Here is an 18,869-nt window from a genome sequence, read left to right on the forward strand (position 1 = left end):
TAATATCAGGAGTACAATCAAGTATCACAAAGATATACTCTGCTCATTTGATTATTTTTTTTTATTTAAGATTTCATTTTTAATTGCAGAAGCAAGCAAAAGTATTAACTCGTTTTGGATGTTATGCCCAAGATCAATGAAAGTGTACATCATCATTATGTGATATGTCTAACGTGCTCTTGGATAATTGGATCAAACTCGGCTAACATTTCAATCAAGCCCAAAAAATTACCATTGCTATTTAATTTCTCGTTTGAACCACGAAAGGCCAACTATGTTTAGCAAGGAATTTCACTATTGAAACAATTCTATTTAAAACATTTTTCCAGTGATCCTTTTCTTTCTCAATTAGTCTTTGGGCCGTTTTATCAATAGTTTTATTCTTTTTTAGCCTTAGACGCAACTCATACCAAGTTGCCATATTATTAACATGTTCAATACCTGTTATGCTACTAAATTCCTTTTTGAGAAATAGGGAGTGTACTAAATTCCTTTCATCACAAAAATTATGCTACTATATTGTGTTTCATTTTCAGACGTCTTTAAACAAATTTCATTTCTACATGTCTACATGCATTTGTTGCCACTATATTACGTTGTCATAACTCCATCATGTGAATCAAATCATGTTCAGCGCATGCATATGTGTCAAATTTAACCATGTTAATTATAGGATGGAGGGAGTAGCTAATAAGCGTTTTTCAAGTCATAAGTCATATGTCATACGGAGTAATAACTAGTTTACGGAGTATGTCCTCATCCAAGACCTTGTGAATGTTGTGATACATAGACAAGTTTCGCTAACTTTGACAATACAAGTAGTCAACGAAAAGGCAAGTGCAATGCCTGCTGAGTGTTGACGATGAAATAGATTAAAGGCATGTAAGTCGCTTCTAATTTTAGTCATGTATGTATCTTGCCAAGAGTCGTTGTCTTTAGGCATCTCATGATCTAAAAATTATTCTAATTATAAAGGAATGTCAATGCTAAATTATGCTCTAATTTATGTGTACTTTAGATTTGGGTTATCCTTTAGGATACTAACGTCATGTTAAAGTAGAAATGTATATGATTTCCACAGATCGATAACATATGTTGTGTTCGAACTTGTATTATATGAACTTATTAGAATTTATCGATCTGAACTTATCAACCATCATCGTGTTGGATTTATTTAATGGCCCTTATATAATAATACTCCATATTATTTGAATTTATTAACCTCTATATATCTTAATTAACTAATCGAAACTTATTAACTCTTTCTTCCTATGTTCCACAAATATTGCAACAAGAATGATATTACGCATTTCAAATCACATTTTACATGCTAAATATATATAATTATATAAGAGTAAAAATTATAAAAAGTTGGTATTGTGAAAGTATTTTACGAGACGAATCTAACAAGATCCCACATGACTATATTTTACTTTACGTATAAATCATAATATGTTGTCAAACAAGCATGATGAATATGTAAAAGTCCAGTTGTTGCAATATTGCTAGAATGGAGGAAGTATAATTTTCGCCATTATTTTAACTTATAACTTCGTACTTATACCTTATTTAAACAAATATGGAATAAGTGAAAATAGGAAGACAAAAAGATAGGCTAATTGAACTTGTTAATTAAGTACAATATAATTTTATAGTTTAATTAACAATGGCATGAAAGTTTTCATCTTTATTCTTTGATCGGGTGGCTAGTCATTGTTAATATAATCAAACAAAGATTTATCTACTAAACAATGATATAATTTCTTGATATTTTAATTTTTTTTTTAATGAGTAAAGTCTGTTTTAAAAGTCTTCTCCACACTTAGACTAAACCGTTATTGAGCCCTATATAACACCCTTTTATTCGACAAAGTTGTAGAGACTCCAACAACGAACACTTGAACTAAAAAGATCGAGTTATATACATCGTACCTCATTTTTAAGTCTTGCAAAGGAGCTCAAATGGCAAAGATGGCAACAATTCGAGAAATCCGAAATTCCCAAAGAGCAGATGGTCCAGCCACTATCCTAGCCATTGGCACTGCAAACCCACCCAATGAAATGAGCCAAGATGAATTTCCTGATTTTTACTTCCGGGTTACTAAGAGTGAGCATATGACCAATCTCAAGGAGAAATTCAAGCATATGTGTAAGTTTTATCACGTGATCTTTCTTCATGTTAACTATTCCCTCTGTCCCTATTTTTTTTTTCCCCCTATTTGATTTTTTACGGTATTCGAGACGTGTGTTAAAATATATATATATATCTACAAATCTATAAGCGTAAAAATTATAAAAATTTAATATTAATAAAATATACAGTTTGAAAAATATAATAAGATGGTACATGACTATATTATCTCTTATATATTAATGAGAATTTATGATGAAAATTTAAGTTGACCCAAATATTAGGTATGGGGCAACAACATGTATATTAACTTTAAGTTGCCTTTGTTTTCTTTATGTGGTTTAAATTTTTACCAATTGTACAACAATCAATTCTATAATTTTATATGAAATTTAATTTAAAGTATTGGGTAAATTGACATAGATCTAAAATTGTAGTAGAGCATCAACAATAGCAAGTTATATCCCTTGTAGCTTTGGCCTGTCTCATCATTATTGTCAAGTTAAATTAATCTAAGCTATAATCTCTATAATGGCAAATTACATCCCTTGTAACTTTAGTGGATCCCACATGTTATTAAAAATTACCAATTTTTTATTTATTTATTTTTTTTAATAATACCACAATACATTCAATTTATTGGATAACACATGATTTGATAAATGTGAAAGTTTCACCAAACCTACATCCCTTGTAGCTCCACTCCACAATGGTAAGGCACGTAAGCTACTAGCTACAACTCTTGATAAGTTGCAAGCTTGTACTTATTTAATACTACCATTGTGGATGCTTATGATACCATCTAGTTTAAGTGGACTAATTATATACTCTATCCCTTCTTTATAGAAAGAAACGAGAATTAATTAATTGCTATGATCTTCACAGGCAAGAAATCAACCGTCAAGAAGCGATACATGTACCTAACGGAAGAATTATTGAAAGAGAACGCGAATATGTGTGATTACAACACCTCATCTTTAGACACTCGCCAAGACATACTAGCAATTGAGGTGCCCAAACTTGGGAAAGAGGCAGCTATTAAGGCCATCAAAGAATGGGGCCAGCCGCGGTCCAAGATCACCCACGTCATTTTCTGCACCGTATCAGGTGTATCCATGCCTGGGGCAGACTACGAGCTTACAAAACTCCTCGGCTTAGGGCCTACTGTTAAGCGCTTTATGCTCTACCAACAGGGTTGTTATGGCGGGGGCACGGTCCTCCGTCTAGCCAAGGACATTGCAGAGAACAATCGTGGAGCTCGTGTGTTGGTAGTCTGCTCAGAAATGACAGTAGTTGGCTTTCGAGGGCCTACTGAGACACACTTAGACTCGATGGTAGGACAAGCCCTCTTCACTGATGGTGCAGGGGCTGTGATCGTGGGTGCTGATCCAGATGAGTCTGTCAACGAACAACCGATTTTTGAACTTGTATGGGCCTCCCAAACCTTCTTGCCGGGTTGCGAAAGGGCCATCGCAGGACAGCTGCGACAAGTAGGATTGACCATTCATTTAGCAAAGGACGTACCAAAGTTAATATCTGACAACCTTGAAAAAACATTGGTTGAGGCTTTTAAACCTATTGGTATAAATGATTGGAACTCCATCTTTTGGGTTGCTCATCCTGGAGGTCCTGCTATCCTAGATGAGGTGGAAGCCGAGCTCGGCCTTGACGAGGACAAGCTCAGTGCAACTCGGCATGTACTTAGCGAGTTTGGAAATATGTCTAGTGCTTCCGTATTGTTTATCTTGGATGAGACAAGGAAGAGGTCGTACAATGAAGGCAAGGCTACAACTGGTAATGGGTTGGATTGGGGAGTCTTGTTTGGGTTCGGGCCGGGTATTACTATTGAAACTGTTGTGCTCCATAGTGTCCCAACAAAATTAGCTTGATTGAGGCAACATCCGATGTATTGACACTTTATAAGACCAATGCAAATGTATTGTACTCTCTATGTTTCAAATAAAAATACTTCAATTTGTAATTTAGAATAATAAATATTGTAATACATTGGATATTGTAATTTAGAATAATAAATATCGTACTTTGTATATAAAACATCAATTTGAGAGCAATTATTTAGTTTCATAGTAGTACTAGACTACTAGTTATTATTGTTCCTTTTTAAAATTACATAGTTTATATTTTATAGCTCAAATAATATTAATTGATATTCAAAGTAAAACTCGGTGTATCGCCCGGATCACACACTAAAAGGTAACAAAACATCACCTAAGAATATTAATGTAATCACCTTAGAATATTAACGTAATCACCTAAGAAGATACAAGAGTATTTACAACTAGGGTCAAGAGAGTGCAACTAGTGAGATATTAAAATGCCATTATGAGAAACAAAAGTGATTCTCATGAAGAGAAACTAGGGCTCACTCATTATCTTTATCAGTTGATTAATATAATTAATGTGTCATTTAATTTATTAAATTCACTTTTTACTTATAACCTATTTTGTACTCCATATATCATTCTCCATAATTTCCAATAAAACTAGTCTTTTATGTACGCGATGTGTGCATAAGTTAAATTAACTAATGAATTAGAGCTTTATTATTGTTAGTTTGATGTCTATTTTTATAATTGATTCGCCTAATTACATTTGCATGTTCATATACCATCCATTCATCCCTTTGTTGTTACGCATCTTGGATTGTAATTTCGTCCATATACATTTATATTTGAACAGCATTATTACTAACCCTATAGTGACATTTCTGTGACTATAGTTACTCGATGAATTAGTTACCTCTGCTATATAACTAACATTGAATTTGTTAGTTGAGATGAACTACTACAAAAGGAGGGGGGGGGGGGGGGGGTTGAATTGTAATGGGTTCCTAAGTGGCTACTTTTTGCGGAATTAAAACTAAATAAAATAGGAACTTGCAAATCACACAGGAATTTTATGAGGAAACCTTTCAGCGCCCAACTCGAAGTAAACCGTCGACCCTCAAAGGGATTTCAAACCAAACCAATCCACTGTAATAGGGCAACACACCTAGTTACAACCTATTTAGCACAGGCCTTTACACATAAGTTTCAGACTGAACTTATTACACAGTAGAACCCTATTCTACCAAACTTAAGTCCCTGACCTAAGTTCACTCGGCACTCCCAGAGTACTCACAACTCAGCTTCACACTAGAAGCCTACAAATTGTATGCAATGACTCAAACAATCACCCAAATATCAAAACAATACAAATGTTTGATTCTAATATGAGATTGGAAAGCTACACATGAAACCCGAAACTAATATGACAAAGCTTTAAACTTGGCAAATTTACTCTTAAGCACAATACTGATTTTCACGCATAAACTCTCAAGTTATATCAATTATGATCACTCCTTTATATACAAGAAACACTTGTATGTAAAGTAGGGTTTTTCAAAAAGATAAAATATCAAAACTGCAGTTTTATAAAACCCAATGTGAAAGGAATCATTTTTTGAAAATCTATTGGAAAATCAAACAAAGATAAATTTAGAAAAAGATTATTATTTTGCAAACCAGATTTTATAATATAAAATCTCTCAAAGATATTTTCCATAAATCAAAACTTATCTTTTTTAAATATTCCATTTTTACTAAGCTTGCCAAGCTTTGTCACGTTTCTAATAGATCTCATGGACAATTAACCAACTCATATTTACAACAATCCTAAGAAAAATAAACTTAACAAAACCTTATTAAAAGTCTTCCAAGTTAATTACCGAATTGCCTCCTCAAGCTTCGCATAGTATGAATACTTGGGCTCTTTGCAAACTAGGACTGAGTTTCTGTTGTCTTCAACCCTCCAGCTCTTTGCTGAAACTCGTAGATCAAGTTCTTATGAAACTTGATGTCTTCAACGCAGTCCAAGCTAGTCTTCTTAGCTTGATGTCCAACTCCTATTAGGGAACTTCTCTCTGTATTCCTGTTAGGGACCACTTTTAGTTCCAATGAGGAACTCTTCTTCTATTCTCTTTATCTTTCCTTTATTTCTCCTTGGATCTTCATAGACAGGTTACTCTTCCACTCCCTGAGTCAACTTCACCTGTTCTAATTCAATACTCAGAGAAATCGCAATAGTTGAAGTTTGTCTTTCCATCATCATCAAAACTACTTAAGGTTCAATAACTTCCCCCTTTTTGATGATGACAAACTTAGAAAACTTCGAGCAAGAAATTAAATAGGATAGAAGGTTCGTATTTTTGAATTTTTTTAACAAGAAATTAAAACACACAGAATATAAAAACTTAAAGCATACAAAAAAAAATATACACAACATATCAAAGAAATCTTTGATACTTTATCAACTGGAACCCAAAACAACTACACTTCCAAGTTTGCTTCTTCTTTTCCCCCTTTTGGCATTATATAAAAGTCCTACAAGCAGAGTTAGACATCTAAACACAACCCCACAAGCAATTCATCGAGTGTGGGAAACTGAAGGTAGCGCTGGCTAGCACCCTTTAGCCAAAACTTTCACACAATCCTGCACATACTTTTATACTCTACCATGTAGACATATATATAAACAAAAGTTCCAAATTAACATAAAAACCAAAAGTAACCATCCTGTTTTAACAAATACAAACCAGAGATTCCAAAAACCAAAATCAAACATAAATTGTTCATGACTTAAACAGAAATAAGAAAATGGCTAACTATAGACACTTGATTGTGTCTCCCCAAAAACCAAACCCAGTGATGAATACCTTTCACGTCTTTGATTATCGAATTAGGTAAAGAGTTGAAGAGTCTCGTGAAGTTCCCTTAAGACTTAACCATATTTCTAATCTTACCTAAAATTTTTTAAACCCAAAATCATTTATTTCGTGTCTTCAAACCCAAAATCATTCATTTCGTGTCCTTAAAATCATTCATTTCGTATCCTTAAAATCATTCATTTCATGTCCAAACCTTAAAAACTTCCAAACCAGATTATTTGGGTCCAAATCTCGGTCTAATTATTGTTTAGTTGGATGGGGTTTGAAAAGATCTTTCCAACGATATATTATAAGCCCAAATCCGACTTATAACGAAGGAGTTATGGCCAAAATACTAAACCGAGCCCGAACCAAGCTTTACCTGCAACCCAATGATCATGTGGAGGGTCCATTTACCTTAATCTCATTCCTAAATTAATTAGGATTTATTACAAGATTCTAGAATTTTCTAGAATGTTCTAATTTATCATGTTTCTAAAAATAAATATTTGAGAATTTGATATCGAATAAAACATCTTTTTTTCGATGATCCTAATCCCGATCAAAATAGAATGCGTACGGGAATTAGATTGACCCAATTCGATTGAAAATTGGATTTTTCACGAATTCTATCGTTTTCAAAACCATCGCGACAGAGCCATTGCGCCGCGATGGAACCTGTTTTATTTCGATTCAAATTCGAATCTCTTTTGATTGCTTTGACCCGCTTTTTTTTCTTATATATAGAGGTCGTATCACCCCATTTTCAATCACCAACAATCATCATCAATACCTTTTATAATATTCTCTCTCTCTTGATTTCTCATATTCTTAACCTAGCCAAAACACATCCTTGATACTCTCCTCAGCCAAACACCATTCTCCCTTTGCGAGATTTGAATACTCCATGCCCTTCTCGATGTTGCCTTTGACCTCGACGTGAAAGGTTGATAGTTCTGTGGGTTTGGTCACAAATCTATATTTCAATTAATATTGGATTTATTTACTTTGTTGATTTAATCTTTATTGAAGTTACTAACATGTTTATTGTTTTGATAGTAAGAAAGGAGGATCATCAACGTGATTAATTCGATCACCCTTATTATTATTTTGGTTTTGGAGTAAAAATCATGTTTAGAATATTATTTCTAGTATCATGTTAGGATGTTACTTTAATTCCTAGTATCATGTTTAGGATGTTTTAATTATTTCTAGTATCATGTTAGGATGTTACTTTAATTCCTAGTATCATGTTTAGTATGATTTTTTATGATTTCTAGTATCATGTTTAGGTTAAAGATTTGATTATGGTTTTTGTTAGTGACATGTTGGAATTTGTTATTAATCCGTTTAGTATCATGCCTAGGATCTTGCTAACGATATTTTGATGATGTTATCATGATGATGATTGTTGTGTCAATTAATTATATGTTCATGATTGATTGTTATTTCGTGATCACGCTCTTTTTGTAGGTTTAAAGAGAATTTGTATTTGAAATCACGCCTAATAAGATAATTAATAATTTGTATTTGGGATAATATGATTTTAATTCAAGTGATCTCCAATAATAGATTTGATTGTGCATTAATAATCAACCAACGTAGATTAAACAGGTTTATGGCTAATTTGATGTATGTATGTTGATCGAAAAGCGCACATGAATATCATAAGAATTAAGTAGAGGCCTATTTAGGGCGGGTTCAATCTCTTTTAGGTTGGATTTGTACCATTATCCCCGAATATCCAGTCATGGTTCCAGACCACTATAGAGTTAGCGATCTTCGAGATCGTGAGTGGGGTGTAACCTTCACACATGTGAACGGTTTACAAGTTCCTAAAACTTGTTGGAACCTCTTCTATCTCTAGCTTTCTTTTCTTGGAGCGCTACCATGCCTAAAAGCATGAACACAGTGGGGCTCAAAAGGTTGAGTTTGAAAAATCCCCCATAGTTTTTGGCAACTCCACCGGGGAGGATTTCTAATTTTGATTCCTAAAATTTATTTTGGCAATCGATTTAGAATGAGTGGATGAGACTTGAAAGATTTCAGATATTCATTGTGCTAATTTTGATTAACATTGTGGCATAAGCATAAAAAGGTTCACATTGGAAAGACCATCCATAATGCATAAAAACATAGGAATTATACACATAGGAAAAGTCGGAGATATCTTACAACTAAAATCGAATAAACTCTATGAAAAATCGGAAAAAAAATTCAACAATTGGACTTGCCGCGACGCGCTGAAATTATCGCGAGACGACAACGTCCATCGCCAAACGAAAAATTTATCGCGGTGCGATAGAGCTGTCGCTGCGCAATAGACTCTATTTTCTCGCGTCAAGTTCTTGCGACATTGCGCTAGTCTTCTAGCTTCGTGTTTTGACTGATTCTAGTATTGTTTTGACGATTTTACATCCTGATTGAGTTTTTTCGACTTTTGTGAACCCATATGTGTTCTACATATGGTCTTATCCCTTGTGAATTCACGCTCCATCCACCCTAATTAACGCTCCGCGCAACAATGGGTGCATCCGAGTTTGTGAATTCACTAAACCATGGAAGCTAGTTTTACTTGCGGGGTCCCATCCATCGTGCCAACCCTTCTAAGGTAAGGCTTCCGCACGATGCATATGGACTCATAACCATGGACCCTCTTGGACACCATAATCCTTGACCTTAGAGAGCTAGAGCCATGGTTAGGTTACAAACTCATTGCATCATATTGTGACTACTTGTGCATCTCTTACTTGTGCATATCCTACTTGTGATTAAACCAACCTTTTGTGTTACTTATTCCTTGTAAATAAAGTCTTAATGAACTAACCAAGGACTAAAAGGACTTTGCTTTATTAAAATGGTTAATTAATACGAACTTATAAAGTCTAAACATACTTGACCTAGAAGTCTATAGGTTTAAACCTTCGAAAGAATCACCGAAAACAGATTAGATTGACGTTCCAATAGTGGCGCAAAAATGTGGTTTGTGACGCAGGGCGCCAGTTTCCATCGCGTCGCGATGGTTCGGTTTTTTTCTTTTTGAGTCTTCGCGTCGACTCCTACACTAGGTGAAAAATGTAAATAAGCACCGGTTCAAAACCCCCCTTTAGCACTGGTTTTGAACCGGTCCAGATTTGAGGGATGCTAAAAAAAAATTCATTAGCACCGGTTCAAAACCGGTGGGAAAACTTAGAATTGGCACCGGTTAACCGATGCGAATTCTTTGTTTTGGCTCCGGTTAACCGGTGCTAAAAGTGTAAATGCCGCGCTTTTTTTTTTTTGGTTTTAAATGTAACCGGTGCCCATTATTCTTTCCAAAAATAAAAAAAAAAAGGATTTTTTCACTTATATTATCTAATACAAATGGGCACCAGACAGACACAAACTACTATGGCTCATGTATATAACAGATTAATCTCACAACAGATCAAAATAGAGGAAATTACATCCTTAATTGATTTAATCAAAATCCCAGAAAAGAGGTAATTCACGAAAAAATACGCAAAGATCAAACCCTTGTGCAAAAATCAAAAACCGCAATCGCATCAAAATTACCTCTTCCTTCGAACAAAAAAAAATCCCTAAAATCAAACAAGAAATTAGGGTTCCATACCTGGTTATTAGGCAACTCAAATTCGAGCTTGTATATTTAACCACCATCAATTTAAATTAACAATCCCTAAAATTAAAATTCTGTAGATATTTTAAAAAAAAAAACCCCTTCCCCTCCACCACCCACCCTAACCCTAAACCAGATTACCGATTTACCCAAACCACTTAAACCCACAACGATACCCACCCTAAACCACCACCTACCGCTGCTACAACCACCTGCCACCAAAAACACTCGGAAAAACACAAAAATCACCAACAAAAACGCAAGAAAATGAAAAAAAAAGGAAGATAAAAAAACAAACCTTCATAATTTCAAGAAAAATAGGTTTATATGGTCAAATTCAACCACGAAAACTCCAGATCTGGAATTTTCATGGTTGAACTTGGCCAAAAAACCCAAAAAATCCTTCAACATTGCTTAAATTCTTATAGTACAGTGTTTTCTCAAAACGAAAAGTGATAAACTCTAGCAATCGCATCAAAAACCCACCAACATTGCTTAAAATAGGAGAAGTGTGAAGAAGAGGAGTGAGAAATGAGAGGAGATCTAGTGGCGCCAAAGGGGGGAAATAAGGAGAGGAGTGAGAAAAGAAGAGAAGTGAGGATGAAGAAGAGGAAGTCAGAAGGGGGAAATGAGGAGAGGAGTACAGAGAAAGAAAACAAGAAGAGGGAAAAGAGAGGAAAGAGGAGAGAGAAGGAGAGAAGAACAGATGAGCGAGAGAGGAGAGAGAAGAACAGATGAGAAAGGAGATCAGAGAATGAAATACAACAGAGAGGCGGATGAGAGTAAAGGGTTTATAATAGAAATTTTGGGGCACCGGTTAACCGGTGCCATTTGTTTTGTTTTTGGGAATTTATTTTCTAAAACAAATAGCGTCGGTTAACCAGTGCCTTTGTTTTTTTCCCCACCGGTTTTTTATAACCGGTGCTATATCTTCGGTGTTAATTTCTATTTTTCTACTAGTGCTACCGCCATAATTAACCGATTTAATGAATAAACAAGGTCTGAACTTGGTCTTTATTTGAGTCTAATCACATATCTAGTCCCATGGTCATCACACTAGTATTGTAAATATTACTTACACTTATGAGTCCTTGCAAGCACTTTGTACATACTTTCTTCACATCATGACCATGTCTTAGGTTCATGCATGAGTCATCCTTTTTATCATTCGAGTTGAGGGTCCTTCCTATTCTCGAATTATTTCTATATCTTTCCAGAATACATTTTTTCCCTTTACATCATTTTCCATACATTACATACCTTATATCTTTCTTCTTAAACACCTTTAAACATTACATACTTTCGTGTTTCATGCTTTCCATACATATCATTCCCCTCATACACCGTGATCTTTCCCCATCTATGCATGTTGAATTGAGTTTGAGTCAAGTTATTGACAATAAGTGTCCATGATTTCCCTTTTTACAACGTTTGGTTAAGGAGAGAAGAACGCTTAATCAAAGATAACACTTTCATACAAGTACTTCTTTTCTTGAGTCCAGTTCAAACAAGAAGAAAGATAAGAATGGCAGCTAGTCAAGAGGATTTTGACAAACTCCAACAAACTGTAAATGGTCTTGCTGAAATGCTCAAGAGACTTAGCGCCTGAATTGAGAAGGTTGAGGACCCTAACAAGCAAGTACCAGTTGAGACAATCAAGCGCATCGAAGACAACTTAAGTCAAATCTCTAATGACTACAAGTACCTTGGAATAAACTCTAAGAGGATCTCAGTGGATAAGGAACTTTTTCAGCACATGTTTTCTACCAATGACATCCCTTAGTTTAAGGCTACTGACATTCCTTACTTTCACTTGAAGGCTTTTGAGGCAATCATGGAAATTAAGGGCATCGACAAGAAATTTTCCCTTCACTTTTCTCTCTTTCACTTGAATCAGTATGTCAACAATTGTTCTTTTCTATAGGCACTGTAAAAATTGCCACTTGGGATAATATTACATATGCTTTTATTGATAGATACAAATGTTATCTTCAAGTAGAAACTGATCACATAGAGCTTGAAATTATTAAACAAAAAGAAAATGAAGGCTTTACTGCATTTTACAATAGATGGAAGGAAAGTTCCGCTAGAATGATTGAAGTTCCAAATGAAAGAGAATTCGTGAGAATGTTCATTCGAAACCTTCAAGAGAAATATCAAAAGCATCTCAAATATCAATGTAATTTAAGTACCTTCAAGGCCGTCTATAACATAGGCATTAATATTGAAGACAACCATATGAAATCAAAAGCTGCTAACAATAGTAACAACAGTGGCTGGAAAGGAAAGAAGAACGACAATCCTTCTTCTTCCGATAACACTTACTCTAGTAACAATGTTAGTACCTTTATTTTTAATGATATCTTAGCTATGGATAATCAAGGGCCCAAAAGGCCATTAAGAAAAGAGTTCACCACTATTGGGATGAGCTATGACACCGCCATCGATCGTCTCCATGCTAAAGGGCTCATCACTCCCATTGGGCCTATTCAAGATCCATCTCCTAAAAATAGATTGCCCAACTGGAATCCTAACGCCCATTGCATGTACCATCAAGGTAGGGGTCATATTACCGAGAGTTGTTGGAAGCTAAAAGAGGTCGTCCAATATTTGATTGATAATAACAAGCTTCTCGTTCCTCTAGCTAGCAAGAAGACCGAGTGATGATAAGCACAAAATACAAGGTGGGCTTTCAACGACAAGAATTCATGATTTTTTTTATTCTTGATTTCCCTTTTCCCAAATAAGTCTAGCGTAGGCACCCTCTATCATTCCTTAGATTTATTTCATGAGTTTGATTTTTTTACCTTTTCCATTTCAATAAAATGAGCATTTATTTCTTTGCATATGATCATTGCATTGCATTTCATTCATAAAAAAAAAAAAAAAAAAAAAAAAAAAAAAAAAAAAACCACGTTGAAGTAAGCACGAGGTATACCAATGATTTGAGGCACCCTTTGTAGCCACGTCATATCATCTTTACCCTTTTTAAATATTCAATCTCTTTTGATGAACAATTTTGAGCCTCGTCTAACGATTGGCTTTTTTTTCAACCCACATCTACCTAACCTTGGAATGGGATGGGATGGTGTGTAACTTATGCAATTTACAAAGCCAAGTACAAAAGCTTGAGTGATTTTTACCAAAATTTCAAAAGTTAAAAAAAGCAATAAAAGTGTGCAAAAGGACAAGTGTTCCAATGTCTTTGATATGAACATGCACTACTACAAAAATGACCAAAGAGACCGAAAAAAATAGTTTAAGAGACCATAAAAGGCCCGGTGCCTAGGTAGTAGGTCTCTTAGCCAAAGGAACCGCAAGTTTTATTCGGTTTCTTAGAAAAGCCAAAGATACCAGTTCTTACTTATATCTGGTTTCTTATTTATACTCAAAAACTATTGATTATCGAAGCGAAGAGACTAGAATTATTTAGATCCCCGGTTTCTTTGATACACACTAAGAAACCGGTATATTAGAATAACCGGTTCTTTGCTTTTTTTTTTTTTTGAAAAAAAAAAAAAAAAAAAACCATAGCACAGCGTTTACTTCCATGCCACTATGCTATTATGCCACAAATTATTAGATGAACCATTATCCTTTCATATCTGCTACTCGTAGATGATAAAACGTTTTAGACTTTTAGCTTTAAGATATTAATCATTGTCGAATCCATCGATAAAAAGAATTACATTTATACTTGAATATTAATAATACAAAATCAATAATGATGTTACATAATGACATATGAATCTACTAATAAATTTAAAAAATAAACAAATACAATATGAATCCGAACCATTTTCTTAGCTAAAGTCATGCATCTTGATACTATATACTAGGAGTTGAAATTTATATTTGTCCTCAACTTAGCCCACTTTGCAAAGGTGTTGTCTTAAGCGAAAATCAAGACATCCTAATAATGGATGGAGATGAGCCAGCGACATACAAACAAGCTATGACGAGCCCCGACTCTGCTAAATGGCAAGAGGCTATGAAATACGAGATGGAATCCATGTTTGAAAATAAAGTCTGGGACTTGGTTGATTTTCCTGAAGGTTACACACCTATCGGTTGCAAATGGATTTTCAAGTTGAAAACCGACAAAGATGGAAATTCACGGCATTGATTATGATGAAACCTTTTCGCCAATCGCCATGCTTAAGTCCGTCCGAATTATCCTAGCAATTGCCGCATATTATGATTATGAAATATGGCAAATGGATGTCAAAATCGCCTTCCTTAATGGGATTTTGGAAGAAACCGTGTATATGACACAACCGAAAGGTTTTGTTGATCCAAGCAATGCTGGGAAGGTATGCAAGCTTAAGAAGTCCATTTATGGACTAAAGTAGGCAAGCTGAAGTTGGAATCTGCGATTCGATGAAGCGAAGGGTAAGTTTGGTTTTATCAAGAATCCAGATGAATCTTGTGTTTACAAGAAGGTCAGTGGGAGTGACATCTCATTCCTCGTCTTATATGTTGATGACATATTGCTCATTGGAAACGACATTCCAATGTTGGAGTCTGTAAACACTTGGGTTGGGAAGTGCTTTTTAATGAAGGACTTGGGAGAGGCTCAGTACATATTAGGCATCAAGATCTATTGGGATTGATCTAAAAGGATGATTAGATTGAGCCAAAGTAATTATATTGATAAGGTACTGGCACGATTCAACATGGAAGGGGCCAAAAGAGGGCACCTACCCATGTCACATGGCATAACTCTCAGCAAGAAGCAGTGTCCACAGACACCTGATGAGCGAGAGAGGATGAATTACATTCCATATGCTTCGCTTATTGGATCGATCATGTATTCCATGATATGTACTAGGTCGGATGTATCGTATGCCTTGAGTGCTACGAGCCGATACCAATCAGACCCAGGAGAGGCGCATTGGACTGCGGCCAAGAATATCCTAATGTACTTGAAAAGGAACAAGGATAAATTTTTGGTCTACGGTGGAAGTAATGATTTGGTTGTTGAAGGTTATACCGACGTGAGCTTCAAGACTAACTGAGACGAATCTAAGTCGCAGTCAGGGTACATATTCTGCCTAAATGGAGGAGCGTTTAGTTGGAAGAGTACTAAGCAAAGCACCACTGCAGATTATACAGCTGAAGCCAAGTACTTAGCCGCTTCAGAAGCAGCTAAGGAGGCAGTTTGGATTCGTAAGTTCATTGGTGAAATTGATGTTGTACCCTCTATCAAGGGTCCAATAGACCTCTATTGTGACAACAATGGAGCTATTGCTCAGGCCAGGGAGCCAAGGGAACATCAGAAGGGCAAACATGTCAAGAGGCGATTTCATATGATAAGGGGATGGAAGTCTGAGGGTGAAATCAAAATTTGTAAGATTGGAACGGACGACAAAGTAGCCGATCCACTTACTAAACCTTTGCCTCAAGTGAAGCACAACAACCATTCAGTTTTGGAGCAATTAAATTTTCTGCAAATTTATTATTACTCTAATTCTATTTAATTGTGGTTTAGAATTAAATAATGAGTCCATTCGATTTATGAGAATATCAAAACAAGGTATCAAGACCATGTCTTGGATAAAGAAACACCTGTTAAGTGAACATTGAATATTTCAATCGAAAATTATCCCTAATCAAGGTCATTTAAATGATAGACGGTTAATGACCACGTGAGATAAGTGTGCAGTATGATTTATAGCACCGTTTCTTTTGCTACAAGGACATGATTGTCATAAATCATTTGCACAGGTATTGATTTGGAACTATACCGGATCGACCTATGAGAGTACTTTAAGAGATTTGAAATCTTTATAAGTACATTTCTCATTATAGCTATCGGAACCTTTTTCCTCTACCATGAGTATTGTAAGTTCTCTTGTTTAAGTACTAGTTCGTTTTGATGTTATCAAATGTCTGCCGTAAAAGGGATTATAACGGCAACACTCGGGCAACTAGGTATTCTTAGTAAGGGAAGCTAACAATACAAGACTAGGAATGTCCCCCTACTATCAATAGGGAACATGTCTTTGTTGTTTACAAGGCCTCTCGAAGAGTGAGACTATGAAAATGCATGGCCGTGCTTAGATGGATTTTAGAAATTATCTACTTATTGAAAGTTGAACTCGGAAATTGAGAAACACTTCTGGACATAATAAGGATGACGAAGAATCTTACCTTATAGTTCATGAATATACATTAAGTGACATAAGAAATGGGCTATACACTAATTGCACACTTGTTCGGAAGGACGAGTGGGAGATTGAAAGGAATGGTGTCCTTCCAACAAGTGTATTATTCCGATAAAGGGTTCGAAATTATTAGAAAGCTAATTATTCAGTGAGGTTAAGTGATCGAAATGCCTAGGTGGAGGCCGCTTTTGATCAGTAATATTAATGTATAATTAATATTACAGCTTAATCTTAACTGAAACCCTTCGGGTTACACCCCAATCAAATAACCAATCCGAGACGACGAATCAATCCGAAGGATTGGATGAGTCATTAGAGTATTATTACGAACAAAGACGTCGGATATCGAGCTTAGAGTGTCAAAATCGAGCGTCGTGAGTCGAGTCGAATTCGAAATTCGACGAGACGTGAAATCAAGCAAACGACAAGTGCAAGCTAAGCCGTAGCATCACATTGGCATACCCATGCGAGTGCTAGGCTAACATGGGCCACCAATTGCAATGCATGGCTATGCCGCAAGCCAAGCATGCATGTGCGTACTAGGCTCCCTGGCCGAGCACGCCTGCGAGGTTGATGTGCCTAGTCGCACGCATGATAGCGTGCCCATGTGCTGGCTCTCGCATAGCCGCAATTAGGTTGCGCATAGCACGAGCATCGCAAGCAGCGTGCTATGCGTGCGTGTGTTGTGGCTGTGCGTGCTTGCTAGCATAGCAGCACCAGCCACAAGCAGTAGCTGGGCCTCATTAGCACAGGCAACGCAGCAGCAGCAGCAGCCCGCATTGTGTAGCTTGCTTACTGCGCTCTTGAGTATGCGGGCTGGTCTGCTAGCCCAGCCAAGGTGTCAGGCGCCAGCTAGGTAGCCTTGGCAGCCAAGGCGAGCTGGCAGCCAGCTGTGCGTAGGCAGCTCATGGGGTTTGGAGGGGACCGATTTATGGGGATTTCTTGGGGAGCAAGGGGGTTTTGGTCACCCCCCCCCCCCTTTAGTGGTCCTCACCTACCCTTGCTCACCAAATGTCACTTGGCGCTTGTTGATTCATTTGCATTTTAATTTGTTTTTAGATTAAAATAAATTTAGCAAAATGCAATTCTCCCACATTGAAAGGAGATGGGAAATCAAGACTCCCTTCCCTATAAGTACCCATGTTTTAGGTTTAGGAAAAAGCACTTGAGTTGAACTCAGTAAGGCATCTCCTTATAAGTGAGAAAACCTTTAAGTTCGTAATACTCTAGTATTTTGTTGGTCTACCCTCAACTAACCTTCGAGGTGGAGACCGCTCGGGTCAGGTCGAGGGTGCGAGCCGTCAGAGGCTTACGCACTTGCGAAGCTAGAGCTTTAAAGTAAGAACTCGTAAGCGAGCAAAGCACGCGTCGAGGGTAAGATCGTCTTTTCTCTTTCTCTCTCTTTTTTTGTTTAATTATGTGATTGTATGTTTAGTTACATTAATTAGTGTGTGGGTCTTGGGCAGGTTTTTTTTTCCGCGTAGTGTCGGAGACTACGAAACCCAACAGCGGGTATCATCCATAATTAGGATATCTTGGTTCTCGGTTAAGACGATACTGTGGTATCTATTTGGTTGAGACCTTGACCTTTGCGACCTACGCAGGGTAATAGATTAAGCATTTACATTGTCGGTTTGACTCTGAACATTGTCGGTTTGACTTTGACCATTATCAATAGGTGCTTCCAAAGCCCTTAACTGTTTGTTTAGTCTGATTCATTTTGTTGCTCATCTACTTCATCAAGTTCGATTTTCCTCCCAGTTGTCATTTTGGAAAGGTGCTCCGTCTCTAAAAAGACACCATCTCAAGCGACAAATACTTTGTTCTCAGATTAGTTGTAGAAGTAATGCCCCTTTGTTTCTTTTGGATACCCAACAAAAAAACATTTGTCAGATTTTGGTGTAAGCTTATCGGACATGAGTTCTTTGACATATGCTTCGCAACCCCGCCCAAATCTTAATAAAAGACAATCGTGGAGGTTTCTTCGTCCATTACTCATATGGAGTCTTTTCGACAGCTTTTGATGGAGCGCAGTTCAGTGTTAGTGCCTCGGTTTGAAGTGCGTGTCCTAAAACGAAATCAGAAGATCGGTAAGACCCATCATGGATCAAACCATGTCTAACAAAGTTTAATTTCTCTTCTCGGACACTCCGTTCCATTGTGGAGTTCCAAGAGGTGTCAATTATGAGATAATACCATGTTCTTTCAGATGGTCGTCGAATTTGTAGCTTAAATACTCGCCACCTC

General features: G+C 36.4%; 1 protein-coding gene across 1 annotated transcript; it reads left to right on the forward strand.

The window, feature by feature from the left end:
* Positions 1-624: 624 nt before the first annotated feature.
* Positions 625-4,195, forward strand: LOC110698032 (chalcone synthase 2-like). The gene is made up of 3 exons (XM_021875438.1): positions 625-882; positions 1,874-2,149; positions 3,017-4,195. The coding sequence occupies exons 2-3, from the start codon at positions 1,963-1,965 to the stop codon at positions 4,018-4,020; spliced, it is 1,191 nt and encodes a 396-aa protein (XP_021731130.1). The 5' UTR covers positions 625-882; positions 1,874-1,962; the 3' UTR covers positions 4,021-4,195.
* The last annotated feature ends 14,674 nt before the right edge of the window (positions 4,196-18,869 follow it).

Source organism: Chenopodium quinoa, unplaced genomic scaffold, assembly GCF_001683475.1.
Source record: "Chenopodium quinoa cultivar QQ74 unplaced genomic scaffold, ASM168347v1, whole genome shotgun sequence".
In the NCBI taxonomy this organism is placed as follows: Eukaryota; Viridiplantae; Streptophyta; class Magnoliopsida; order Caryophyllales; family Amaranthaceae; genus Chenopodium; species Chenopodium quinoa.